The sequence below is a fragment of the Danio rerio genome, chromosome 2 (genome assembly GCF_049306965.1).
Source record: "Danio rerio strain Tuebingen ecotype United States chromosome 2, GRCz12tu, whole genome shotgun sequence".
NCBI classification, from domain to species: domain Eukaryota; kingdom Metazoa; phylum Chordata; class Actinopteri; order Cypriniformes; family Danionidae; genus Danio; species Danio rerio.
Genome location: NC_133177.1, coordinates 8157056 through 8185053, shown reverse-complemented (window position 1 = coordinate 8185053; position 27998 = coordinate 8157056). Strand labels below are relative to the sequence as shown.

The following is a 27998-nucleotide window of genomic DNA, read 5'->3' as shown; positions in this document are numbered from 1 at the left end:
AACTCATTAATTATTGATACAACGTTGTGCTCATAAAGCTCAAACGTACCTGAGTTTTGTCAATTGGTCTGGAGAATGTGTTTTGTCAGAGCGCAGTTTAGTAGCTAAAGCTATCATGCACAGAAGAACGCATGTTTTGAGGTAAGATAGCATTCAGAACTCATAATCACTCTGATTTTAGAATAATCGATATATACTGTAATTGTTATTAACAAGGCATTTCAGGATAGTGTTTGTACATAAAAAATTCAAACTTCAATTCTCTGTCACACTTGCTATGTCTTTGTAATTTACTGTGAAATTTGATAGGAAGAAAGCATCAGCAGTAGAAAGAAACCAAAATTAAAATGTTATATATAAAAAAAATATTAATAAACATCAGTAAGCAGTATAAAGTATTACTGTATGCCTGAAATATAAGACGTATAAATGTTCATTTGCAAAGTTTATTAATGATTTACTAGCTTATTCTGATTTACATCTTTAAAACTAGCTCATCCTAAATACCTGGTTTATAAATAATTCTTAACCTTCTACCGAATGGTGTTGACATGATATTTATATGTTCATTTCCACTGCCACTGTTTGTTAAAGACCAGCATTCTAATCATTTTGTTGAAAAGAGAAGACCTTAATTTAGCCAATAATCTACTTTGGTTAAGTCACATGATGTGCAGTGAGCATGACCGGCCTTTTTCTAATCAATCCATAGATTTTTGATAATGTTTAAGTTTGGGGACTGGGATGGCCATTCTAGAACATGTGTCATGTCTGAGCATGAACTCTTTGGTAGTTCTGCAAGTTAGGGGCTATTTTTAGCTTTTAGATATCTTGAGAATATGCCCCCAGGTCCATTGGTGTTTACTTTTTACATATTAAATCATTCATTAATAATTCCGTTGCGCTCAAAAAGCTCAAACGAACCTGAGTTTTGTCAGTTGGTCAAAACGAATGTGTTTTGTCAGAGCGCAGATTAGCAGCTAAAGCTATCATGCACAGAGGAACACACGTTTTGAGGTAAGATAGCGTTCAGAAATCAATCACTCTGATTTTCGATATTAAATCGATATTTATTAGATATTAAATCGGTATATACTGTAATAGTTTTTAACAAGACCTTTTAGGGTAGTTTTTCTACAGCAAAATGTTCACACTTAATTAATAACACTTGCTGTTTCTTTGTAATAAGTATGAGATTTGGTAGTAAGATAGCAATATTTTTTTAATTTTCAGTTAAATAAAGTCAAAATAATAACGATGGAAACCCAACAAACTGAATCATTTGATAAAAATAAATAAATAAATTATATATATATATATATATATATATATATATATATATATATATATATATATATATATATATATATATATATATATATATATATAATTATTTTTACTAATTAATTATTAATCACTAAATTATTACATGGATTATGATTAATATATATATATATATATATATATATATATATATATTTTTTTTTTTTTTTTTTTTTCATAAACCTTAATAAACAGTAAATAAAATGTACTGTATGCCTGAAAAATAATTCAATACATGTTTATTTCTACAGCGCTTTTACAATTTAGATTGTGTTAAATTATCTATCATAATCCATGTAATAATTTAGTAATAAAAAATAATCATTGACAAAGGATTTAATTTTATACACATTATAAGAATACAGCATCTGTAGCTGTATTTATAAACTGCTTACTAATGTCTATTAATATCGGATGCAGCCTTTATGATGCAAGCTGAGATTGCATCACTCAGCGATGCAATGTCAGACATGATGCACTCAAATGGAGCTAGTGACGTCATTGTGGTGGTCGGGGTTAGGGGTGGGGTCAGGTAAGCCCATGAAAAAGCATTGCAGCTCAGTTTGCACTGCACCTGGTCTGCATCCAGACCCCTCTCATTAATATAGGTAATGCTTAGCAAATGAACTAGCTTTATTAAATTAGCATGAAGTAACAAGTTTTCCACAAAGCTTTATAAAAATCACACATGATTCCATGCACTTTATTGTTTTGTTCAGGTTAAATGTAAAAAAAAAAAAGAGGAAAAAAAGTCTGTTGTGTTTACAGTCCCATAGGACATAATTATGGTGTGGCTGTAGGGGTTCCTATAGAAACCCTCTGTGACCTCCCAGTTCAGGCAGAGGAAAAATATTCCGCTGATCTCATCTGGATGCGAAGAAAACAATCCCTTAAGTGCACTCTGTTGTGCACTGCATGTCTGATGGCAAAACTGCACGCTGGTTCTGTGTCTAGATGTATGGGACATTGACCTTGTCGAAGTGGGGTCGGCGTTGTGTTAATTTAGTGCTGTAACCCAGTTAAGGGTTACTTAGTAAGACAGAAATGCTGCTGAATCAGTCCCCTCGGGGGTCTTTCAGTGTTCCTGTTAACATCACCCTGCAGGGTGCGCGGCGGCGACACATGCGGTACGTATGGAGATCAGATCCATCGCCTCAGGCTTGATTAATGAAGGTAATACTCAATAGTTGGGATGTTAGTACGAGATAAGGGCTTTGGGGGAGATTTTGCAATTATAACACCACCATCAATGAGAACACAAGTTAGAATTGTTGTTACAAATGTGATAAAGCTTAAACTAATTATAGTTTTGAATTAACTGGTGTAACATTCATAAATCTTTATTTTCTTTGTTTGTACCGTTAGAAAATCTAAGGTCAGATTTAAATTTAAATTCCTCACTTTTATTTTTTTATTTTATTTTAAATAGATGTTGTCGGGTCCACTGAAATAATCATTTTACATTAAATTAAGCTGTGGATTTAATTTAATATGGTTATAAGTAATGTTCAGATTTCAGAGTCTTGCACAGACTGCTTATTTCATTTCATAAGAGCTCAATGTGTCATCAGGAGTCACAGGTATTACTTTTGTTTTCAGAAATATATGAATTATTAATCCCTATTGACAACTGTTTCAGCTTAAATTCTTCTTTAATCATAGTTAATCCTTCTTTAATCACTTTAATCATGCTTTGTGCTGTGATGTCGTTGTTGTTTTACACTATATCAAGATAGATAGAGAGACATTTACATCTTTAAGGGAAACTTTACCCAAAATTGCAAACCTGTCACTCTTATGTTGATCCATACATTTGCTCTTTGTTAAAAATAAGAGTGATTTACTGTTTTGAATGTGGAATAGCAGTGACTTTAAAATATATTTAAAGTCTGCATGTGCAGATAATATAGTATGAATGAAATAATGTCTTTAAAAACAGTACACTTCTTTGAGTGTACAAATTGCATTAAAGGACACATATTTGACCCAGTTTAAAGATTTAAGATAAGTCTTTTATGTCTCCAGAATGTGTCTGTAAAGTTTCAGCTCAAAACACCCATCAGATTATTTATTATACCTTTTAGAATGTTAGGATTGTCTGCTTTAAACACCTTGTAGCTGTTTTTGTTGCCTGTGCCTTTAATGCTAGTTCTCCTCGCCCACCGTTCTCACGTTTCTGTCAGAGTGTGCCTCAATCTCTGCTTCGGCTGTGTCAGATAAACAGCACAGTGACAGACATGAACAAAGCAGATCTCACATAATGTTTGTGGGAAGTATTACAGTAATAGAGATTTTCCAGTGATTATCTGATGTTTTTGTTGTGGAGTTAATTCAAGCCTTTCTGCAATGATGAGTCACACACAATGCCGTTACAGATTTCACGCATACACACAAACACACACACATACAGCGGACACACACACATACAGCACGCACGTGTTTAACTTTGTGACATGTGACAGGATACACGTTAATATCCACTGCTGTATGGGTATCTGTTATGCTAATGTACAAAATAAACCTGATTTAACATCCACAAACCGGGATTGAAGCTTCTTCTTTCATAACTGTACTGATACATGGCTGTGGTGATAAAGCTGAAGTAAATCACTGTGATTCATTACAAACATGCACATGTTTTAAAAACGTTTTAAACTTGTAAAACTTGATCACATTTGATGATGATTGATGATCACAGAGGGCTGAACAGATCTTTTAATCCGCGTTGCTTTGCGCACATCCGGTTTTGTTGATATGATTATACGTGTTACTACGGAGACGTGTTAATATGCGACGTGTTAATGTTCGGTGAGAGGGGAAACCACACTTCTACGTCACGTTGCGGTGGGCTTCAAAATGGAAGGGATTTGGATCCTATTTTAACAACAGGAAATAAAAAAAGAGACTTGAGTTTCTATCAGTCCATTATGACTGTGGCCACACTACACCTACACACCGTTTTGTCCAAACAGCTTACAAAAGATGATTTAGGGTTTACAGAGAATGGTCCAGAAAAGAGAATATATTCAGTGAGTGGAAGTTCTGTGGGGGCAAATGCCTTGTTGATGCTAGAGGTCAGAGGAGAATGGCCAGACTGGTTCAAGCTGATAAAAAGACAACAGTAACTCAAACTAGAACCTAGAACCTAAAGTTCATTGATAAACTTTGATGTTGGCTTGAGAAAGCCAACGTGGCTGCGCTAGGACTGGGAATGGCAGTTGGCAGAAAGCATGGCTAAATGGCAATGCTCTTGTACATGTTTGATCAAATGCTAATACTTAGTAGGCATTTCTAGCATATGTTATTGCATTTAGATAATCATTCATAGCATGTAGCTAATCGTTATTAGCACTTGGCTTCCATTATCATTGTTACCATGCATAGTACACAGGAAATCCCATTTGCTAGCATGAGTCAAACAAGCCAATGCCCAGGTCCCTACGATGTTCTGATGTAGAGATATTGCTATTTTTAAATGGTTGCTAGGTTATACTGTTTTATTGCTATGGGGACATTTGACAGGTTAGTGATGATACATCAAAGCTTCTTGGCAATATGAGTGATCTTAATCAACCCTGATGTTTCTATGACAGTCTTTATGAGTGTCAAAAACTGGACTTGAACATTATGTATTCCTGGTGTTGGGTTGCGGCTGGAAGGGCATTCGCTGTGTTAAAACAAATGCTGGATAAATTGGCGGTTCGTTCCGTTGTGGCGACCCCTGATTAATAAAGGGACTAAGGGAATGAACATTATGTAAAAATGGCTTGCCGTATTTTTTTGAAAATGCAATGCTTAATAAGTGTGAAAGTGAAACATGCAAAAATGGCTTGCCATATCAGTAAAAATATGGAGTTTAAGTCAAAAATGGCTTGCCATATTTTGAGAAAAATAATGCTTAAAAATTATTTATTGGAAAACTAAAAGTCTGATAAACCTTAAAGATATAGCAACAAAATCTAACGCATGTAAATACAGCTTTTGGCCAAATTTAGGGCTTGTATAATTTTTTTTATATGCTCGGATTATAAAAATTTAATATTTAACATTTTTTATATTAAAAAAAGTCTTATAGGCATGAGGAGATATAGCAACAATCTTGAATGTAGAAGGCACATTTTGACCACATTTGGGCCTTGTGGCATGAACGGCCTAGGAGGAGATACGTTTGTTTTCAAGGACAGAGTAGTATAACAGTATGTTGGCTTTCTCAAGCCAACATAATAATCACTCGTTACAACCAAGATATGCAAAAGAGCATCTCTGAACACACAACATATCGAACCTTGGGGCGGATGAGCTACAGCAGCAGAAGAGCACACCAGGTGCCACTTCTGTCAGCTAAAAACAGGAAACTGAGGCTACAATTCACACAGGCTTAGCAAAATTGAACAATAGAAGATTGGAAAAACGTTGTCTGGTCTGATGAGTCTTGATTTCTGCTGCAACATTCGGATGGTAGGGTCAGAATTTGGCATCAACAACATGAAAGCATGACTATCCTGCCCTTTAACAACACTACAGCCTACCTGAGTATTGTTGCTGACCATGTCCATCCCTTTATGACAACAGTCTACCTATCTTCCGATGGCTACTTCCAGCAGGATAACACACCATGTCATAAAGCGTAAATCATCTCAGTCTGATTTCCTGAACATGACAATGAGTTCACTGTACTCAAATGGCCTCCACAGTCACCATATCTCAATCCAATAGAGCACCTTTGGGATGTGGTGGAACGGGAGATTCGTATCATGGATGTGAAGCCAACAAATCTGCAGCAACTGCGTGATGCCATCATGTCAATATGGACCTAAACCACTGAGGAATATTTCCAGTACCTTGTTAAATCTATGCCACAAAGGATTAAGGCAGTTCTTAAGGTGTACCTAAGAAAGTGGCCGGTGAGTGCAAATATGAGTTTGTTCTATTCGGACCCTGTCAAAGAGTTGCTGAAACTTCATTGATCAATGGCATCTATGCTTATCATGATATGTCCTGAAAATAATAATGCCCTCATATACATAGGTACCACCTTGTACAAAAACACAGCATGCCAATTTTCGAAGCTGTTGGACCAGTGGCCACTTAAAGCTCCTTTTTAATAGTTGCACCCCCAAGTATTCAAGCTGCACTTTTTTTTTTTACAGTGGCCCACACGAAATCTGTGAGCGTAGAAATCTGCAGATTTCCATCGATTTTTAGCCCATCATTGCGTCTATTTACTAATGTAAATGTGTGTAAATATATTTTTTAACCTTTTATAATATTTGACTAACTAATGTTTAACCGTTTACTGCATTGTAAATGATGACGATGTGTCATGTCAACAACCCATATACATTGGTGATGAAATGATGTGTAGTAAGAGAGATATTCTCCGGCTGTTTCTCAGGGATGTAATCCACCATCAGGCCCAGCTGCATGATTCTGGGGGGAACTGGAGGAAAGAGAGGGAGCTGAAGTGCAACGAGAAAGCCCGGGCTCAAATCCCAGACTCCAGTGTCGGAGAAGACAGAGCCGTCCTCCTGGGCTTCCTCATGATGACCTGCTCCATCCTCATGTACCTGATGGTGGGAATCTTAATGGTCAAACCGTGCATCCATAGGTTAGTTTCAGCGCTAGACAGCCCGTCAGTTTGATGATACTTAAATGAAAGCAACAGCTGCTAATAACTACTACAATGATAAATTTTTTTTATAAATGAACACTGTAAATAAATGTAACCCAGGGCCGCAAAATCAGTTGAGCTAGTTTTTTTAGTTTTTTTTTTTACCATAGCCAGAAATACATATTGTGAGTGTCAAAATGATTGATTTTCAATCCGTGCCAAAAAACTTTAGACTTTACTTTAAAAAAGTAAAGCACGTTGTTGACTTTACTTTAAAAAATTGAGAAAACGCTGCTTTAAGTAAATGAACTATGTGCATAGATATAAAAATTAAGAAAGCTTAAGGTAAGCTTAATAGTCCATAATGTATGTGTGTGAATGTGAGTTTGTATGGATGTTTGCAAGTGATGGGTTGCAGCTGGAAGGGCATCTGCTTTGTAAAACATATGCTGGATAAGTTGATGGTTCATTCCGCTGTGGTGACCCCTAAAGGAACTAAGTTGAAAGTAAAATGAATGAATCAATGAACTTGTACATTTTTTTATCAATAGGTGTACTCATTTTTTTATGTAATTGCTTTTTACAGTGCAGTAAAAATAGCTGGGTTCCACAAATCGAAGTTAAGATTGCTTTAAATCTTAACTTTTTTGTTAAGGCGAGTAAACCAGTTGCCTTAAAAGAAACAAGTTGACTTTACAAAAATAATGTAAGTAAACGCATTGTAACTTGGGACTTTTAAGGTGACTTAATTTTTATTATTATGCGAATTGTATTTTTAAAAATAAAAGTAAACTAACCACTGTTTTCGTTACACCTTTATTATATATCTTTTTCCAGCTTTTCTGTATCTAGCAAAATGACGATAACTAAAATAAATCTGCTCTTCCAGACTCCTCCAGTGTGTCTTCTAAATTTAATACAGGCTATAATTGTGGATTTTATCGACTTAATGAAGCACCAAATATGTAATTTTTGTTTTGCGATTTCTTGATCTTGCTGAGGCTAATATTTTATATTTTAAAACTACACATAATATGTGTAGAACAACTTATAAGCCAATTGTCCAACTAATTTTGGACCCCTAACAAGTGGGAAGCACATATGCAAACTGTTGTAATTCCTACACAGTTCACCTGATATGCAAATAACCTTGAATTAAAGCTGACAGTCTGCAGTTAAACAACATCTTTCAGGGTAATTTCACATCAACTGAATTGGTTTCTAGGTCCAAAAATGTTAGAATTGTGTCGATATCCAAATATTTTTGGACCTAACTATATATATATATATATCGACACATTGCAAAAWTATATATATATATATATATATATATATATATATATATATATATATATATATATATATATATATATATATATATATAATTTTGCAATTTCTTGATCTTACTGAGCCTAATCTAGCATTTTATATATTATAACTATACATAATATGGGTAAATCTAAAATAGTAACCTTCTCTGATTTTTTTTTTCTGCACACATTTCAAAGTATGTTTATATACTGGATTAATTGGATTAAAAAATATATATGGCTTCTGAGTGTAACCTATTTCATTCATTTTGCCTTAAAGCAAAAAGTGAACCCCCATAGAGGGTCCCAAAATAGTATTTGTACTTTAAATAGTTTTTATGTCATGTGACCACATGAAAAAAAAAGGTACTGCTATTGGCTATTTGGTTTTTATGGATTTCTAATGTACATTTGGGGTGGTACAGTGGCTCCTGAATAATAATTTTGCTAATAATTAATTACAGTTTTCAGTTTTACCCGAAACTGTAATTTGAGGAAAAATTGTAAAAAAATTTAGCTGTAACACATTACAGTATTTTTTTAGGTTTGCCCAAAGAAATATTATACTTTGATAGAAGGGTAACTAAATATATAAATTTTCCATAATAAAAAATCTATTTTGTACCAAAGTAAGAAATAGTTCATGTATTCACACACAAAAAAAAAAAATTATTAAGTTTGAACCAAATTTATATTTAATGTAAGAAATTACATCATCTTTTTTTAAAGTTGGTTCGAAGTATACTTTTTTCAGTATATTTTATATTGAAGTGCAGTAGGTGATTGTCTTCAGAAGCATTTTTCTGCGCAGTCGTTTGGACGCATCTCCACCAACCACTGTTTGTGCTGCGCGTTCACGAGAGAGAGAGAGAGAGAGAGAGAGCAGATGCACGATCGGTACAAACCTGCTGAATCAAAACTTTTTAAAAACCTGAATCAATATTGGAGTTACCTTTGCACACTGGAGAAAGGATGATACCATGACTGAAGGATTTCTCTTAGATAAGTGATGTTCTGTTTTAGCTTCACGCAAAGCTGATGTAACGTTAGATGTTGTTGTCAGATTGTATCTTCACAGAAGTGTTATTCAGCGACTAAAATCTTCTGATGAAAGATTGATAAGACTATTTTCAGTTTTATAAGGGACCTTTTACAGCATTGATAATGTAGATTTTTATTAGTTTAACAACAAAACACAAGTAAATAGCACTTTTCCGCCTAGTCTCTCCCTATATTGTTTACCATGCAACTCTAAATATTCGCTCTGAAATAGCATGTCAGTTTGGCTTGCACGCTGCCAGACAACCAGTCGCTTTTAACACATGAGAGAGGGTTCTTTTGCTGTGCTCGTGTTTAAGGAGGCGTGGCTCTAGACGGCAGGGGAGGGATTGTGATTCAGAGATTTATGCTAAGCTGTTAGCATTGTGAAAGATCACCTACTGCACCTTTAAGCATTTCAATCATTCACTATAATAAACCATTTAATGTTTTGTGTGTGTAACAGTGATTGGATAAGTTCTGTGAACTGCTCACTGGTGCACATTGATTTGTCGGATGAAGTGATGGACTGCCGTGGCATTGTTAACTTCAAATGCCTGCGTGCTTTAGTAAACATCACAACCTCTAACAAAACGTCATCGCTTCAACTTTACTATGATGAAGACGCTGTGAATTCCAGGCTTAAGGTACAAATATCAGTGTTATTCACACACCATACATTCACACACATTACTAACATGATTCATCAATATAACAACGCATACACACACATAAATTTTCACAACACATGCAAATACAGAAATTGTGCTGCAAATAGCGCACAGCACAACACAACATCAATATAATATTATTTGGCCGAGTATTGATACTTTTAATGAGATATTTTATTATCAAAATATTCATGACACATTTATAATGGCAATCATGTTTAGGCCAGATTTATGATAAGTTCTGTTCAAATGAATTTTAATTTAATTTAGTCAGAAATAGTGTATTTTACAACAAACTTTTGTTTATTTTACTACTTTTTAAACAGGGAAATGCAGCAGTAAGATTTTCTAAATTAACATCCTTATAAGACAACACAAATTGTTCTAAGTTACACACAAAGATGTATTTTAAAACATATATAATTAGCATTTTTATCCAAAATTGATTCACCATACAAATTTGGTCCAGCCTGATCTTATGAAGAAACGTTACTATTTTACATTTTGTCAGTTTAGTGGCTAATTCATACTAATGAAAATGTATGATTTTTAAAAATAGACGTGGCACCTAACCCAACTATCATTGGTGAGATGAGCAAATTATACTAAAATATATGAAAGAGATCATACGAATTCATACAAGTTAGCCACTAAATCAAAAAGTTACGGAATTGCTGTGAGATATAATCAAAATGTCTCTGTTATCTGTTTCAGTTCTAGACAAATTCTTTCTCCAGTGTTTCTACACTCCCTAATGCCAACAAAACTAATAACAGCGTCATTGTTATTTTTCTCGACCTCAATTGCATGAATTCAATTTGTCATTAAAATGCCATCAAAAGTTTATAAACACCCTTATAAAGTTACTTGACAGAGGATTGACACTTTTAATGAGAAATTTTATCATCAAAATATTCATTATAATGGCAATCATGTTTATGCCAGATTTATGACAAGTTTTGTTGAAATTAATTGTAATTTAATTTAGTCAAAGTATTTTACAACAAATCTTTGTTGCTTTTATTACTTTTTAAAAGGGATAGGCAGCAGTATGAATTATTTAAATTTAAATAATTTTCAAATCAAACATATTGTTCCAAGTTACACACATCCAAAACTGAGTTACCATGCAAATGTCTAGACTGATCTTATGAGGAAACATAACTATTTTACGTTTTGTCAGTTTAGTGGCTAATTCGTATGAATGAAAATATAAGATTTTTAAAAATAGGCGTGGCATCAAACCCCAGCCCTAAACCCAACCTCATTGGTGGGATGAGCACATCATACTAAAATGTATAAAAAGAGCTTGTATAAATTCATACAAATTTATACAAGTTAGCCACTAAATCGAAAAGTTAAAAATTGTTGTGAGATATCATAGAAATGTCTGGTATCTTTTTCAATTCTAGACTAACTCTTCTCCAAGTGTTTCTACACTCCCAAATGCCAAAAAAACTAATAACAGCATCATTATTTTTCTTCACCTCAATTACATAAATTTAATTTGTCATAAAATGTCATTGAATGTTTATAAACTCATCAAACTAAAATGTTTTTTGACAGAGTATTGACGCTTTTAATGAGAAATTTTAGCTTCAAAATATTAATGACACAATTATAATGGCAATCATTTTAATGCCAGATTTATGACAAGTTCTGTTGAAATTAATAGTACAAATTATTTAGTCAAAAATAGTGTATTTTACAACAATATTTGCTTCTTTTACTACTTTTTAAACAGGGATATGCAGCAGTAAGAATTTTTACATTAATTTTAAGATTACACATAATGTTCCAAGTTGCTCACAAAGATTTCTTTTAAAACATATAATTTGCATCTTAAAGTGAGTTACCATACAAATACAGTCTAATTTCAAGAGGAAACGTAACTCTTTCATATTTTGTCAGTTTAGGGGCTACTTTGTACGAACGGAAATGTATGATTTTAAAAATAGGCATGGCACCAAACCCCACCACTAATCCCAACCATTATTGGTGGGCTGAGCACATCATACTAAAATTTATGAAAGAGATCATACAAATTTATACAAGTTAGCCACTAAATCGAAATGTTACGAATTGCTGCAAGATATTGTTGAAATTTCTCTGCTATCTGTTTTAACTTTAGACAATTTTTTTCTACCTGTATTTCTACAATCCCAAATGCCAACAAAACAAATAACAGCATTATTAATATTTTTTCCAAACTCAATTGCATGAATTCAGTTTGTCATTAAAATGCTGTCAAATGTTTATAAACACCCTTATAAAGGTTACTTGACAGAGGATTGACACTTTTAATGAGACATTTTATCATCAAAATATTCATGACACAATTATAATGGCAATTATAATGTTCTGTTGAAATTAAGTGCAATTTAATTTAGTTAGAAATTGTGTATTTTTTTTAAACAGGGGTATGCAGCAATAAGATTTTCCAAATAAAATAATTGTAAGATCACAAACATTTTAAGTCATGCAGTGAGTTACCATACAAATGTCCAGCCTGATCTTATGAGGATCCGTAACGATCTTTTGTCAATTTAGTGGCTAATTTGTATGAATGGAAATGTATGATTTTTAAAAATTGGCTGCCACCAAACCCCACCCCTAAGTCCAACCTCATTAGTGGGATGAGCAAATCATACTAAAATGTATGAAAGAGATCATATAAACTCATACGAGTTAGCCGCTAAATTGAAATGTTGCGAATTGCCATGAGATATCACTGAAATGTTTCTGCTATCTGTTTCAATTCTAGACAAACTCTTTCTCCCAGTGTTTCTACACTCCCAAATGCCAACGAAACAAGACGGAACAAGAAACCGAGGCCCGTAACATCAAACAAGCATTAATTACACAAAGGGAAAACCTGACATGCTTTCTCAGCCCTTCACACCCAGAAGACGCCATCTGCAGGAGAAAATATAACTTAGAAATGGCCCTGTATTACTTGCTGTGGCCCAGCCTCATGTTGTTTGGCGGGATCGTCCTGGTGGGACTAGTGAAGCTCAACCAGCATCTGGCTTTGCTCTGCTCTGAGATCAGCAGGGATGAGTTTCTGGACAATCAGAGTAACCAGGCAGAGGGAAGGATCTACCAGCTCTTGAAATGCAGATCTGGAGAGACCGCAGAGCAGCATAAACCACTTAGCTAGGAAATTACCCAATCTAAACACTACTGAAATGGGAAATTTAGCAGCTATAGCTTTATTTGATGCCTTATGATAGTAAAGGGATACTTCAAACTAAAGTGAAAATTAAGTCATCATTTAATCCAACCCAGGCTCTTTCTGAAAACTTACCCCAATATACATTTCTGGAGAATGCCAAATATGTCCCAGGAGCTACATTTTTTGCAGTTTTTGTTTCCGCAAATCTACCAGAGGCCTCAGTGTATGCTTTTTGAGATCTCAAATTTCTCCCACGAGTGCCATTCATACCTGCCCCTCTCGCGTAAATCCACCTGAGGCCGCTGTCAACTGACTGACTGACTGACTAACCGATCGACTGACCCACCCTCCTCCTTCCCTAAACCCAACTGATAGAGTTTTCAAAAGCACAGATTGACCAGTGCTTACCCATTTCCCTAAACCCAGCCGCAGTGTTTTCAAACGCAATCCAAATTTGGCTTTTGTTTTTGTCTTACTGCTTTCTGGAACCGCTATTTAGCGGACTCAAACCCCATCATCCGTGGTCAATTCTGCTCCAGGTCACAAGTCCAGCGACAAAAGTGGTGAGCCAACGGAAAAACTGGATACAGCGGGATTGACGTCCATACGGGGGTAAGCGGTCAGCTGATAAGCATGAAAAGAAACAGCATCATACCACCCTGTAGTGTTCGTTTTAATGACGAAATGCAGCCATACATAGCTCTGGCTATATAAATCGCTATCTCCAGAAATGTATATTTTCAGAATGAGCTTACTTTGGGTTAATTTAATCACCTTTCCAAATCTTTATGAGTTAATTCTTCTGTTGAACAGAAAATTAGATATCACAAGAAAAAAGCGTACAACCATTGACTTCAGTAGTATTTGTTTTTCATACTATGGATATCAGTGGTTACTGGTTTCATTCTTCAAGTGTAACATTTTTTAAGTGTAAAGAAACTTAAAAAGCTTTGGAACTACATGAGGATGAGTAAATAGTAGCTCAATTTCATTTTTGGTTGAACTGTCCCTTTTACGTTAGTGCCTTATGCCCTGACTGTAGGTTTTTATAATGTTGGGATTGATTTTTATATTTGAATAACTAGTAAACATATAAAGTTGTGAATCTAGTTGGATGATTGGTCATTTTAGAAGGCTTGTTTATGGGTTTATGTTTTTGTATGTGTTTACATATTTAACACTTTTTCAATGAATTACCATAAAAACTTTTATACGTTTGATGAAACTTACTTCAGAGAGAAGAAAAATAGAGAAAAAAGCTTTTGAAAATACGTTTTTTAATACTGTTAGGTATGAAACTTTGGGATAAAGGTAACTAGGGTTGGGACCCATTTGGCATTGTATGATGTCTAATGTGAAACATCGCAATAGACAATGGCATCATCGTCATAGGCGGCTTTGAATTAATTATTTATGAATAATTAATTCACCACACAAATTCTATAAACAAATTCTTGTTTATAGATAATTGACCAGCAAAAGATACATTAAAGTTAAGATAAAAGTTATAGCGAATGGAAAAATAGAATTATATTTTTGTTTGTGCCCCTCCACTACTCAACTAAGGAGGGGATGATTTGTTTCGCTCTGTGGAAAATAAGGATTTAATGAATGCCTCACTGTAATTGTTGTATCACAAACCTCAGTTATATATTTGCTATTTTTTTAATATACCATTATTTTAAAGATTATGTCTTGAGCATCTGAGTTTTTCTTGCTGCTGCTGATGTGCTTTCATTTTCTCTGTCTCACTCACTGCAAGTTCAGGCAAGAGTGTTTACTAAGCAACCCTGGCAGGAAAGTATACATTAAGATTTTAAAGAAAATATCCTAAAATTAAAAAAGAATCACAAGTTTGATGCTATCCATGTTGTAAGGAATGCCCTTAAATAATGTAATTATTAGTCGTCAGCAAACTTCAGTGTTTATTGAGATTGAAACCAGAGGTGAACTCCAATTAAACAGCTGAAACATCTCAAGAATGATTAGCAATTTAGAGCTTCCCGGCAATGGCTGTGAATACTTATGTACATCCCTGCTGAAAAATCCAGCTTAAACCAGCCTAGGCTGGTTGGCTGGTTTTAGCTGGTTGACCAGGCTGGTTTTAGAGGGGTTTTGGCCACTTACAGGCTGGTTTCCAGCCATTTCCAGCCTGTTTTAGCTGGTCTGGCTGGAAAATGACCAGCTAAATCCAGCTAAAACCATCTTGACCAGCCTGGTTTAAGCTGGACATAGCTGGTTTTGGCTGGGCTCCCATCCTGGCTAAGCTGGACAAGCTGGTTTTAGCTGGTCATCTCCCAGCCTGACCAGCTAAGACCAGGCTGGAAATGGCTGGAAACCAGCCTGGAAGTGGCCAAAACCCCTCTAAAACCAGCCTGGTCGACCAGCTAAAACCAGCCAACCAGCCTAGGCTGGTTTAAGCTGTTTTTTTTTGGATGTGATTTTTCAGGTTTTTATTTTTAATAAATTTGCAGCAATTTCAAAAAATCTTTTTTCACATTGTCATTATGAGGTATTGTGTGTAGAATTGTGAGGAAATAAATTAATTTAATCTATTTTATAAAAAGGCAAAAGGTAACAAAACAATTTGGAAGTGAAGCGCTATACTTTCCAGATGCACTGTATATTCACTAAGAAATGGATAAAATTATTAATTTTCAAAATGTACTCATTTATAGTGAGCCCTGAATTTATTTACATTATCCAACAAACACATGATTTATACAAGATTATTCAAAGGATGTCAGACGCTGCTTCAAACAGCTGCATACATATTGCATTGTTTATATTTTTAATACCTTTATCCCAAAAGCACTATAAGCCCATTTGGCTTACGCCGCTACTCCAGCGATATGATTTGTGGACACAATATTGCTTAGTCATGGAAGACTAACATCAATCTCCAGTCAATCCTTGAACAGCAGGAATCCGAAAAACCATTTGAAGGAGAAATGAAAAGCTCCCTCCGTTTGCTTCACCTAGTCAGTCGATGTCTGTGCGGCTTTCACTTCGGGGCTTTGTCGATTTGTTCACACAGTATGGAGAGGTATTGCGTGAGCTTGACCATGAGGATGATGAGCGTTCCTCCGGATAACATGCAGGATGGCCAGAAGAGCGAGTGTAAAAGCGAAGCGCTGCCGTAGATTCGCTTCAGGAGGATACTGGCCTGATGCTCGCTGGGATCGTGGAAACACCTGACCTGCTGCTGCATCTTCAGGTGATCCGAAATATTCTGGATCAGAACGCGCATGGCGGTGTGGTCCTTCTGGCATTTTGGCACATAAAAACACTGCAGAAAAAAACAAACAAATCTATTTTAAACACTGACAGTAAAGTCATGAGTTACTTCTTTATCACATTTAAACTCCTAAGCACTCTACCAGCTTTGTTGGCCCAAGACTTTTGCACAATATATAATAAGTCAGTCTCTTTATTAAAAAACACAAAACAAACAGAAATTCCTCACCTTAGAATTAGGTTCTATCTAACATTTTTGTCAAAATTGAGTTATTTACATATTCTTATTAAATTACAACTTATTTACATTATGGGATTTTTTTTTAATAAGTTGTTTACATTTTAAGACTTTAAAGTTGATGAAATATAGAAAATATGTACAAAACAACAGCATAACATTTTCTCCAAGCTAAAGTCTGTTTAGTGGGGTTTTGTTTAAATTCTGTACTTTTCAACATTCACAATTCATCAATTTAGACAATATCCTGCTAGAAATGCCAGGACAAACAGCTTTCCCCAACACTGTCTTTCACATGTCTTAAACAATGAAACTAAAATAATTCAAACTCTAAGCTAATCTGCTGGGTTTTTAGTTTCACCTCATGTAAAAACATTGATTTGTTTAATGTTACAGGTTTTCATGCAATTTTCTAGTGAAGTCAACTAGTTGGGTTCATTTTTTTCATATAATTGCAGATGTTACAGTAGACTATCATTGATCTGCAGTTAATAGTGTTCATAGAAAGGTTAATAATGAGCATTTATACACAAGCGTTTATGTGTATAAAGTATCTGTTTTGTGAGAATTGCTTCTCATTTAATATGGTAATGACACGTACAGCTTTACTTTGACATTACCTTGAGGGAGAAAGATATTGGCTGAAACATTCTGTTGTACACCATTGGTAGTATAACGTTTACCATTTGGCAGTGGAAACGCAAGCCCAATAAAGGTGACCCATACCGACCTGTACCGTACCATACTGTACCACTCAGTGGAAATGAAGGCAAATCTGAATCAAAATTCTGCTTCACTTACTGTCTCAAGAGCTAGAGTACCTTCTTATGATCGAATTTTAAAGACAGTATAGATGTATCCTTTGCTGTCTTAGATATTCCACAGTCCTGTGCATTCCATTTCTGAAAGTTGAGCTAAAAATAAACATGGCATCTTGAAGCGTAGATTGAGTGTCTATTTGTGGGAAGATGTACTGTTTAGACAAATTATTTGTGTAACGGAGGCCAGCTAGTGTGTGCTGTGCAGGTAAACCTCACTCCTCTGACCTCTAAAGGTGCTCTAGCTACAGATGCTAGAGGCCATGGTCTTCAGCCTCCTTGGTAGAGCAACCAACTCCCATGCGGAAGGCCGTCGGTTCAACATCAGCTTGGAGCAGGGTTACATTTGCAAGTTAGGGTAATTTAGGCAAGTCATTGTATAATAATGGTTTGATCAGTAGACAATTAGGGAAAAATGCTTAAGGGGGCTAATAATTTTGACCTTAAAATGGTTTTTAAAAAATTAAGAACTGCTTTTATTCTAGCCAAAATAAAACAAATAAGACCTTCTCCAAAAGAAAAAAATATTACAGGAATTACTGTGAAAAGTGCCTTGCTCTGTTGAACATCATTTGGGATATATTTGAAAAAGAAAAGGAGGAATAATAATTTTAAACTGCAGCTTTAAGTTAGCATTGTGGTTATTCCCTTACCTATACTGTATGCGATTACATTGTTCTGCTATCTTTTACAAGGTGTCTTTCATGCACAAATGTGCCTCCAGACTCACTGCTTGATTGGGCAGCGAGGCAACAAACCAGCTGCCCAAACATTCAGACGTAGCCAATATAATCTCACTGCTGTTTAGCTTTTAAGTCTTTTTTACTCCATGGTCTTCCTCAGAATGTTGAATGATGAATGGATTCACCTCAGAACTGACATCCAGCATTTCCTCATTGTGAGAGAGCAGGCCGATGCGACCGGTGGCATTCAGGCTGACGTAGACCTGCAGACAGGGGTATTTCGAGCTTCGCCAGCAGTCAGAGCCACAGTTGTAGGAGCAGTTGATTTCCTTGGTCAGAGAGGAGTTCAGCACAGTGCAGGTGGTCTCATCGATCAATAGACTGCATTTGGCAAAGGGAAGAACATTTGTAATCACAAAAATTTAAAGGGCATCTATGATTCTCAGATTATCTTTTGGAAACTGTTTGGACATAACTGTGTGTAGGTATAGTGTCTCCACTGTCAAATTGGATTGATATAAACACACCAAGTCTCTTTTTTTAAATTTCCTGATGTTAAAATAAGATCTAAAACCTAGTGATTTTGAGGTGCACCGCAACGTGACGTAGGGTTGCGGTTTTCCATGCCACTGAACTGATTGACAGGTGCGTATTAACATGTCTCTGAAGTAATGCATATAATCATGTCCACAGAACAGGATTTGCAAAGAAACTGGGATTATAAGATCTGTTCCGACTCTCTGTGATCAGCTGCACCTCAAGAATGAGTTTAAAATAAGTTTAAAATAGAATAGTTTTAGGACCACTTTGATGAAAGGTTCTTATCCACTTCAAAGGTTGACTATTGCATATTGCTGGCATAGATATTATTCTAGTAATTTGGTATTGAAGCAGTCATGATATAGCACTACCTGTCTGCATAAGCACGCACCATGGTGATACAAATCACAAAGTACATCATGACTGAGCTGAACACCATGCTCAAACCCAGCAGAATGGCCCTGTCCTCCCCAGCCTTCAGCGCCGTCTCTGTCCTTTTTTTGTCCTTCAGCTCATGTCCCCACAACCGCTTATAAATCACCCTAGAAAAGAAAAATTCAAACAGCGAAGTGTTTTTTAGTCATGGATGCTAATGGGATATAAAATAATGTAAACAACTTTTACATTAATTATGTTTAAAGGTTTAGTATGTAGGATTGATATTATACATGCCAGTTTAATAAGAGCTAAAGGAGCAAAGACTTTGAAATACACAAGACGTGTCACTCGTATCGTTTTGAATGGGGAAAGGTGTAATATGATGAATTAAGCCCCGCCTTCTAGTACAGGAGCCAATCAGCGATTGTTATAGACTGAGGATTTTCCAGGGGAGGGCTGAGACCAGATGTGAATTTATGCAGATTTTGTGACTCAAATGTTTAGAAATTAAACTAAAGGGACAGTTGTTGTTTAATTGTATATTAAATATAATTATAAGCTTGGCAAGCAATTTTGGAGAATTTGATGTTTCCGATTTAAACAGAATGCCTGAGCATACTGCCCGAGAGGCATTTCAAAGATGGCCGCTGATTGAAATCACTTGCCTTAAAGTGACTTTAATTGAACCTTAGTTGTTAGATGCTCAGCTAACGTTTTTGTTTGTAATATTTGTATTTTTTGGTAATTAAAAACCCCTTTATTGGTGTATTGTTTTAACTCTGAATGATCTGCGACTGATTTCCAACAAAGTAACCCAAATTGCTGAAATATAATTGGATAAACTGGCAGTGGCCGGGATTTCCGGGTACGGCGCCTTACTACGAGTTAGCTCAGCTGTAATATATTTTAAAGGTGCAGTTTGTAGGTTTGACACCCAGTGGTTGAATTAGGTATTGCACACCTGGTTCAAAACACATGTCAGCGCAGGTTGCCTGCAGTGTGCCTGAGCCAGTGTGCCTGATTGTTCACACCAGACGCAAAAGAAGCATTAAGCCGAATCATTTACATGTTAAGTCAATGCAAAGATATGAATAGACATCTTGTGGTGCAATACATGTAAATGAGGCAGCGCGAATGACGTGATTTGAGCGTATGAAGCAGCGCAGGTTGAGCGCTTTTCGCGATTGATGTCCGTATCGCGTGTTTCGCTTGAATCGCTTAATTTAAAAAATCTGAACTTCTGCAGACATTAGCACGGCGTTAACCAATCAGGAGCTTGCTCTTGTGGGGGCGTGATTATGATGTAGCGCATGTTGTTGGTACAGGTCATGAAACTGGGTTCAGCTCAGTCAGAAGCACCGCTGAATGCTTCCATCATTCAGGTTAAGTTTCTGGAGCAGTTTATGAGCTCACAGAGCTGGGTACACCTCTGAAAGGATCTAGTGGACTCAGACATGGCTCTAAATGAATCAACGCTGTTTTTCAGCCTTCATAAAGCACAGAAACAGTTATTTTCTCAATAGAATCCATGTTAGCCATTTAGCAACAAAGCTAGAGTCACTGGGAAGACAGAAGCCCTGCCCATCACGCCAATCCGCGTCTATTGTGAAGTGAATTTGACGGTAGAATGAAGCGGGTAAACTCAAAATGTTCACGCGCGAATAGCATGATTTATCTGCCATTGCCGCATCTGGTGTGAACACAGAATAAGGCATGCGATAGAAGAAATATTTTCCATATTAAAAGTTATTTTGTCCAAAACAACACCTGGAGAAATGAAACAGCTTCTATTTCTTGCAGCTGATCAACAGAAAACTGACAATGATAACCTCAAGTACACCTCCTGTACTTTATTCAATATTAAATTCTAATAATGTCAGTTTGAATGAACACCATAGAACTTGAAAATAAAATAAACCATTTCAAATTGAACTTTAGAACTGTGACTCACATATCAGTGATTTAGCATGTGCATTTAATAATGTTAAAAAGGTTTAATATGTATTAATTCGATTGTAAACCTTAACATTTAGTTGGAGTGCAACGAGTGCACTATTCTGTGATTCTGAATGGCTGTTTAAATTACTTTATTTTTCAAAGAGAATATCTGACTTCAGCATTGTTCTTCAGATAAATAAGAATGTTTAATTAGCATGTTTCTTAAATATCTGCAAACATATTATTGTATTATTATTCTTTAGAAGAGTCAAAAACTTGCATACAGCACCTTTAAAATCCCTAAATAAATTTTATTTAACATTCGAACTCAGCTTATTCACGACTGAACACTTGCTTAAGATGTCAACTACATCTGACTCCGAAAGCATGGAAGAAGCGCAAAATAATGGCGAAGAAAACTCGTCTTCACTTTGCAAAGGTCAAACTGGTGGTTGACACGCTGATAGAAGTGGCATTATGCAAGCAATAAATTCCATAAAAGTCAACATGGCCTCTCAGTTCGAACGTGTCCTCTCAGCTGTACAGCATATCAAAAACCATGTGGAAAAATATTTCAGAAGACTAATGCAGGCAGTAAAATAGATGATTTGGAAAATCCCATTTGCTCCAATTTAAGGATTCTTGGTCTACCAACTAGCAGTGGGCGGACTTACACAGCCTATTACAAAGTCAGACATTCCCAGCACAGGCTCATTCTGAAAACGTAGCCCTATATACATTTCTGGAGAGGGCCAAATACATCCCAGGGGATGCGCTTTTTTTTGTTGCAGTTTTTGCACCAGAGGCCGCTGTGTATGCTTTTTCAGATCTTAAATTTCTTTCGCGAATGCCATTCGCGCCTGCTCTTCTTGCGTAAATTCACCCGAGGCAGCTGACTGACTGAAAGAGTAACTGACTGAGTGATCGACTGACGCACCCTCCTCATTTCCTAAACCTAACCAAAAGTGTTTTCAAAAGCACAGATTGACCCACCTACACTCTTCCCTAAACCCAACGACAAATAAAAAGAAAAGGCCTCGCCTGATTTTTACCACATAATCAGATTTTACCACATTCTCACCCTGTCATTTACTTGTTTATTTTATTTTTTGGCTTTTGTTTTTGTCTTTCTGCTGTTTGGAATCGCCGAACTCGAACCCTGTAGTAGAAGTCAACTTTGCTCTGCATCTTAAGTCCACCAACCTGCATATAGAGCTACCGGACAAATTGGTAACAGTGGGAAGGCCATCCACACAGAGGTAAGAGGAACAGGAAACAGCAAAAAGGAAATGCATCATACCGCCCCGAAGCATTCGTTTTAAAGACGATGTACTTCTGGCTACATAATTTGCGATCTCCAGAAATGTTTATAGGGCTATATTTCAAAATGAGGTTATGTTGGACATTCTGGCATAGAACGCATGTTGCTTTTCAGATACAAAAGAAGGCAAATTGATCATGTTTCTTATATATCTGCATACATATTATGATATTTTTATAATTTAGTACAGTCCAAACTTCCATAAAGCACTTTAAAAGTAAATATGGTATTAGGAGCAAATCAAAAACAGATGTAAACCTTTGTTGTGTGGCTTGTGTTGTTCTGACCCCCTTCACAAAGAACATCTTGTCTCATTCCTGTCAGTGAGAAGAAATCTGGACAGACCTAAAACCAAAAAATAAAAAGTCTAACTGCACATTTTACATTCAATCAATTCCTTCATGTTGTCCCAACACAAACCCATTAAGTTAACTTAATTGTTTACACAAATTTGAGTGTATTAAACATTAAACTATTAAGTTGTCCCAACAAACCTCAGGAATTGTGATGCTTCAGCTCATTTTAAATAAGCAGTCTGAACAAGCAGAAAAATCGTTTTTTGAGCGTATGTTTTCCATTTATACTTTCTGTTATAAAACAATCTGACCATATAGTTTGACACATTATTTGTACAGAAGCCAGCAGTATTGATTTTGCAATACACCATGGTTTTACTATGTAAAGAATATATTAACTATTCACTGACAGTGCACTTCCGTGATTCATAAATCAGCCAAGATGGTCCATAATTCCTATAAGTGCCGTTTCTGAATAATTCTGAACAGAGAAGCCCTTAAGAAAGCTTGAGGATCTTTAGCCAGACTGAGCAATCATTTTAAAGTGACTTAAATCTAAAATTAGCTTTAAAACAAACCCTTTTTATATAAATATTTCTTCCCATTAAAATCACACATGTAAACCAGTGATATGTCACATCAGCTGGTTTTGTTACAAAAAACATTAAGGGACACTTGTGATATTGATTTTATACAACATATTAAATAATAATTGTAAGATTTTAATATTATATAATGTTTTATATACACTATTTTGCAGTGTTCAGCTTTGTTCTTTTCATCCGAATTACTCAGGCGAACCAATGATTCATAAAGCCATTTACTTCATACTTGAATTCATCAGTACAGTTATCATTTACTCACCCTTATGTTATATCAAACCTCTATAACATCTTTGCAGTAGAGTTGAAAATAACAGAGTGGACATAACAGAGTTGACATAACAGAGTTGACAATAACAGACTTGACAAAAGCAGAGTTGATAAAAGCAGAGTTTACATAACAGAGTTGACAATAACAGAGTTGACAAAAGCAGAGTTGACAATAACAGAGTTGACAAAAGCAGAGTTGACAAAAGCAGAGTTGACATAACACAGTTGACAATAACAGAGTTGACAAAAGCAGAGTTGACAATAACAGAGTTGACAAAAGCAGAGTTGATAAAAGCAGAGTAGACATAACAGAGTTGACAATAACACAGTTGACAAAAGCACAGATGACAAAAGCAAGATTGACGATAGCAGAGTAGACAATAGCGGAATTAACAAAAGCAGAGTTGACATAACAGTTGACAAAAGCCGAGTTGACAGCAGAGTGGACATAACAAAGTTGACATAACAGAGTTGACAATAACAGAGATGACAATAACAGAGTTGACAAAAGCAGAGTTGATAAAAGCAGAGTTGACATAACAGAGTTGACAATAACAGAGTTGACAAAAGCAGAGTTGACAATAACAGAGTTGACAAAAGCAGAGTTGATAAAAGCAGAGTAGACATAACAGAGTTGACAATAACACAGTTGACAAAAGCACAGTTGACAAAAGCAGAGTTGACAATAACAGAGTAGACATAACAGAGTTGACAACAGAGTTGACAATAACATAGTTGACAATAACAGAGTAGTCAATAGCAGAGTTGACAATAACAGAGTAGACAATAACAGAGTAGACAATAGCAGAGTTAACATAACAGAGTTGACAATAGCAGAGTTGACAAATAGCAGAGTTGACAATGACAGAGTTGACATAACAGAGCTGACAATAACAGAGTTGACAATAGCAGAGTTCACAAAAGCAGAGTTGGCATAACAGAGTTGACAGTAGCAGAGTTGACAATGACAGAGTTGACAAAAGCAGTGGCATACCAAATTACATGTCTAAAACAGAATTGTATGTATTTTAATAATATTATTGACAAAAGTCAAGTTGACAGCAGAGTGGACATAACAGAGTTGACATAACAGAGTTGACAATAACAGAGTTGACAAAAGCAGAGTTGACATAACAGAGTTGACAATAACAGAGTTGACAAAAGCAGAGTTGACAATAACAGAATTGACAAAAGCAAAGTTGACAAAAGCAAGATTGACGATAGCAGAGTAGACAATAGCGGAATTAACAAAAGCAGAGTTGACATAACAGTTGACAAAAGCCGAGTTGACAGCAGAGTGGACATAACAAAGTTGACATAACAGAGTTGACAATAACAGAGTTGACAATAACAGAGTTGACAAAAGCAGAGTTGATAAAAGCAGAGTTGACATAACAGAGTTAACAATAACACAGTTGACAAAAGCACAGTCGACAAAAGCAGAGTTGACAATAACAGAGTAGACATAACAGAGTTGACATAACAGAGTTGACAATAACAGAGTTGACAATAACAGAGTAGTCAATAGCAGAGTTGACAATAACAGAGTTGACATTAACAGAGTAGACAATAACAGAGTAGACAATAGCAGAGTTAACATAACAGAGTTGACAATAGCAGAGTTGACAAATAGCAGAGTTGACAATGACAGAGTTGACAAAAGCAGAGTTGACATAACAGAGCTGACAATAACAGAGTTGACAATAGCAGAGTTCACAAAAGCAGAGTTGGCATAACAGAGTTGACAGTAGCAGAGTTGACAAATAGCAGAGTTGACAATGACAGAGTTGACAAAAGCAGTGGCATACCAAATTACATGTCTAAAACAGAATTGTATGTATTTTAATAATATTATTGTTTTCAAAAAGTCAATGAGAAATGCTTTTTTTAATCAGTGTTTTATAGATTGTTTTGTGTCTTTATATAAGAGTTGACCAGAACATAGGGTTCTTATCTTTCATCTTAACTTGGTACACTCACTATATATATATATATATATATATATATATATATATATATATATATACACAGTTGAAACCAGAAGTTTACATACATTTCCTTGGTATTTTTTTAGCTTTGCTTTTAAACTGTATAACTTGATAACTTGGGTTGTTGTACAAAAATATCACAAAATATCCCTAAATACAAGCCTGATCTCACAAGGAAATATAACCATTTAATGTTTTTTTCAGTTTAGTTGCTAATTCATATGAGTTGAGTCATACAAAAATGTACGATTTTAAATAGGAGGCAAAGCACCTAACCCAACCACTAAACCCAACCCTCATTGGGGATAAGCAAATCGTACTAAATTGTACTAATGAGATCATGCAATTTTATATAAATTAAACACTAATATAAAAATTTACGAATTGCCATGAAATTGTGTTGTAAATACAAATACAAACATAATTTTTTTTCTCCTATATAAAGCTGTGAGAAGTCTTTTTTAGGGCTCAGCAATGGAGCTTTAGGCTGATAGAGCCCCACTTTCAAGATTGCCTTGCTATTACTAAGGGCATCAGTGATTACATTACTATTACAAGTACGAGCTCACATATCCTTGCTGTATCGACAACTGTTTCTTAAGCGCAGCGTGATTTTGCTAAATGCAGAACCATGCCAGCCATAAAACATTCTAGACTAAATACATTATTGATTCTCTGACCCTGGGTTTGGAAAATAGCCCAAATCTTTTCTCTTTTTTTCCAGAAACAATGAGAAGACTGCTTGGCGATGAAAAAAATGACAAAGCTCTTTCCTTTTGTCCAGTGATTTTTAAGTAACAAGATGATTGAAAGCACTCAGCAATGAAGGATGTACTAATATTTTTACAAGATCCTTCTGAGAGTTTAATCAAATTCAGCCTTTAAAGGTTTTTGGTTGATTAAAACCATCTAAATCGCTGTATCCATTTGATAAATGGGTTTAAAAATCAATGCACACAAAGCCCTTTATTCTCTGGAATCCACAAATAAAATCTGTTCTTCATTCATGTCGACAGACAACAGCTTTATTGACATCCTAGCATATTTTCCCATGTCTCACTTTGCGAGCAGTTGCTTTTAACTCAAGACAACTTGAATTAAGGACGATTTGTGAGTGAAAATATATTCCTGAAGCATTTTCCCTCCATATAATGCTTTAGTGCTCTGCTAGCGTTTCCAAGAAGGCAGAAAAGCATTCAAACCCAGGATGTACGCTCTTCATAATCAATATGTTTAATCCAAAGCATTCCGTTCATATCCCTTCGCAAGGCCAAGGTCTCTACATACCTGTATCGATAGATTCGAGCCAAAGCAGAGCAATGAAATTTCAAGAAAGCATGTTGCGTCAATAACCGTCAGCCTCCTCTTGCTCCTCTCGAGACCTGTAAGGGTTTTTAAAATACCCGATAATGCTGCTGGCAGATTTGTGGCTTTGTGGGCCGCGTGCCAGTGTGTGAAACTGTGTAGGGCAGCAGTTTCCTGCCAAATGATGTGCGGAATGAGTTCTTCCTAGCCGGCCCGACACCCTGACCTTGCCCCCTTTTCAGCATGGAGGTGAAGAACTGAACAGAAATAACCATGTGCCACTTTTCGTCAAAGCGCTGTCGTTGAGTTTGGGCGTTTGATTTATGATGTTTACCAAGGCCAGTATGGTTACTAAATTATTCATCCTTAGAACTGGTGATTTGATCCTCTAAACCTGAAGGTAGAAATATAAAACATTTGACTGAAGTGATCTGAGCATGCGGAGGAATGTTTACAGGTGCATTTTCACTTAGACATGGTCAAAGTACCTTTCAAGGCTATTCTGTTCCTGACATCAGACTCTGGCAGATATTCCATGTAAGTATATTGCCTTTTTATGATGAGTCTATTGATGACTTCCTCATTTAGCTTTGGATAAAAGCCTTCGCTAAATGACTAAACGTAAATCTATCTGCTGATTGGCAGAATGGAATATACATATTACCAAAAATGCACGTTTAAATAACATATTTTAAATAAGATCTGACTTAAATGGCATCACAGAAACTGTTACGGTTGATTTATTGTTACAACAGTGCAAGGTAAAGCAAAGGCTGAGCACAATTGCGCAACGTTTTTTATTATTATTATTTTGTCTTTATCTAAAGATTCTTAAAGGGCACCTATGATGAAAAGCATCTATTGTAAGCTGTTTGGACAGAACAGAGTGTGGGTATAGTCTGTCCACGGTCATATTGGAGTGATAAAAACATAATCAGTCTCTTTTTTTAAATTTCCTGACTTTAAAATAGGATCCAAATCCCTCTCTTTTTGAGGCCCACTGCAACGTGACATAGGAGTGTGGTTTTCCCACCCACTGATTTGATTGTCAGCCACGTATTAACATGTCTCCGTAGTAAGACAGGACATGCGCAAAGCAACTGGGATTAAAAGATCTGTTCAGCGCTCTGTGATCATCAATGATCATCAAATGTGATCAAGAATGAGTTTTACAAGTTTAAAACATTTTTAAAACAGTGCATGTTTGTAATGAATTACAGTGATTTTACCGTCTTTACTTTATTGTCCCTCAAGGG

General features: G+C 35.7%; 2 protein-coding genes across 8 annotated transcripts; one reads left to right on the top strand and one right to left on the bottom strand.

The window, feature by feature from the left end:
- Positions 1 to 22: 22 nt before the first annotated feature.
- Positions 23 to 14819, top strand: kcnmb3 (potassium calcium-activated channel subfamily M regulatory beta subunit 3). 4 transcript variants are annotated; one of them, XM_073923123.1, is made up of 4 exons: positions 23 to 141; positions 6719 to 6931; positions 9749 to 9929; positions 12718 to 14819. In XM_073923123.1, the coding sequence occupies exons 1-4, from the start codon at positions 116 to 118 to the stop codon at positions 13111 to 13113; spliced, it is 816 nt and encodes a 271-aa protein (XP_073779224.1). In that variant the 5' UTR covers positions 23 to 115; the 3' UTR covers positions 13114 to 14819. The 4 variants fall into 4 exon arrangements, with proteins under 4 accessions (XP_073779224.1, XP_009295878.1, XP_073779207.1 ...); XM_009297603.5 differs by lacking the exon at positions 23 to 141 and adding an exon at positions 2180 to 2450; XM_073923106.1 differs by lacking the exon at positions 23 to 141 and adding an exon at positions 2438 to 2496.
- kcnmb2a (potassium large conductance calcium-activated channel, subfamily M, beta member 2a) lies at positions 14391 to 27083 on the bottom strand. Of its 4 annotated transcripts, none has more exons than XR_012387212.1 (6): positions 26725 to 27083; positions 22540 to 22626; positions 19016 to 19186; positions 18290 to 18485; positions 15517 to 16417; positions 14391 to 15226 (listed from the first exon to the last, which is right to left on the bottom strand). XR_012387212.1 is itself a non-coding variant. In NM_001013525.1 (5 exon segments), coding segments are annotated over 4 exon segments (699 nt in total). In that variant the 5' UTR covers positions 22587 to 22626; positions 26725 to 26838; the 3' UTR covers positions 15807 to 16132.
- Between the last annotated feature and the right edge of the window lie 915 nt (positions 27084 to 27998).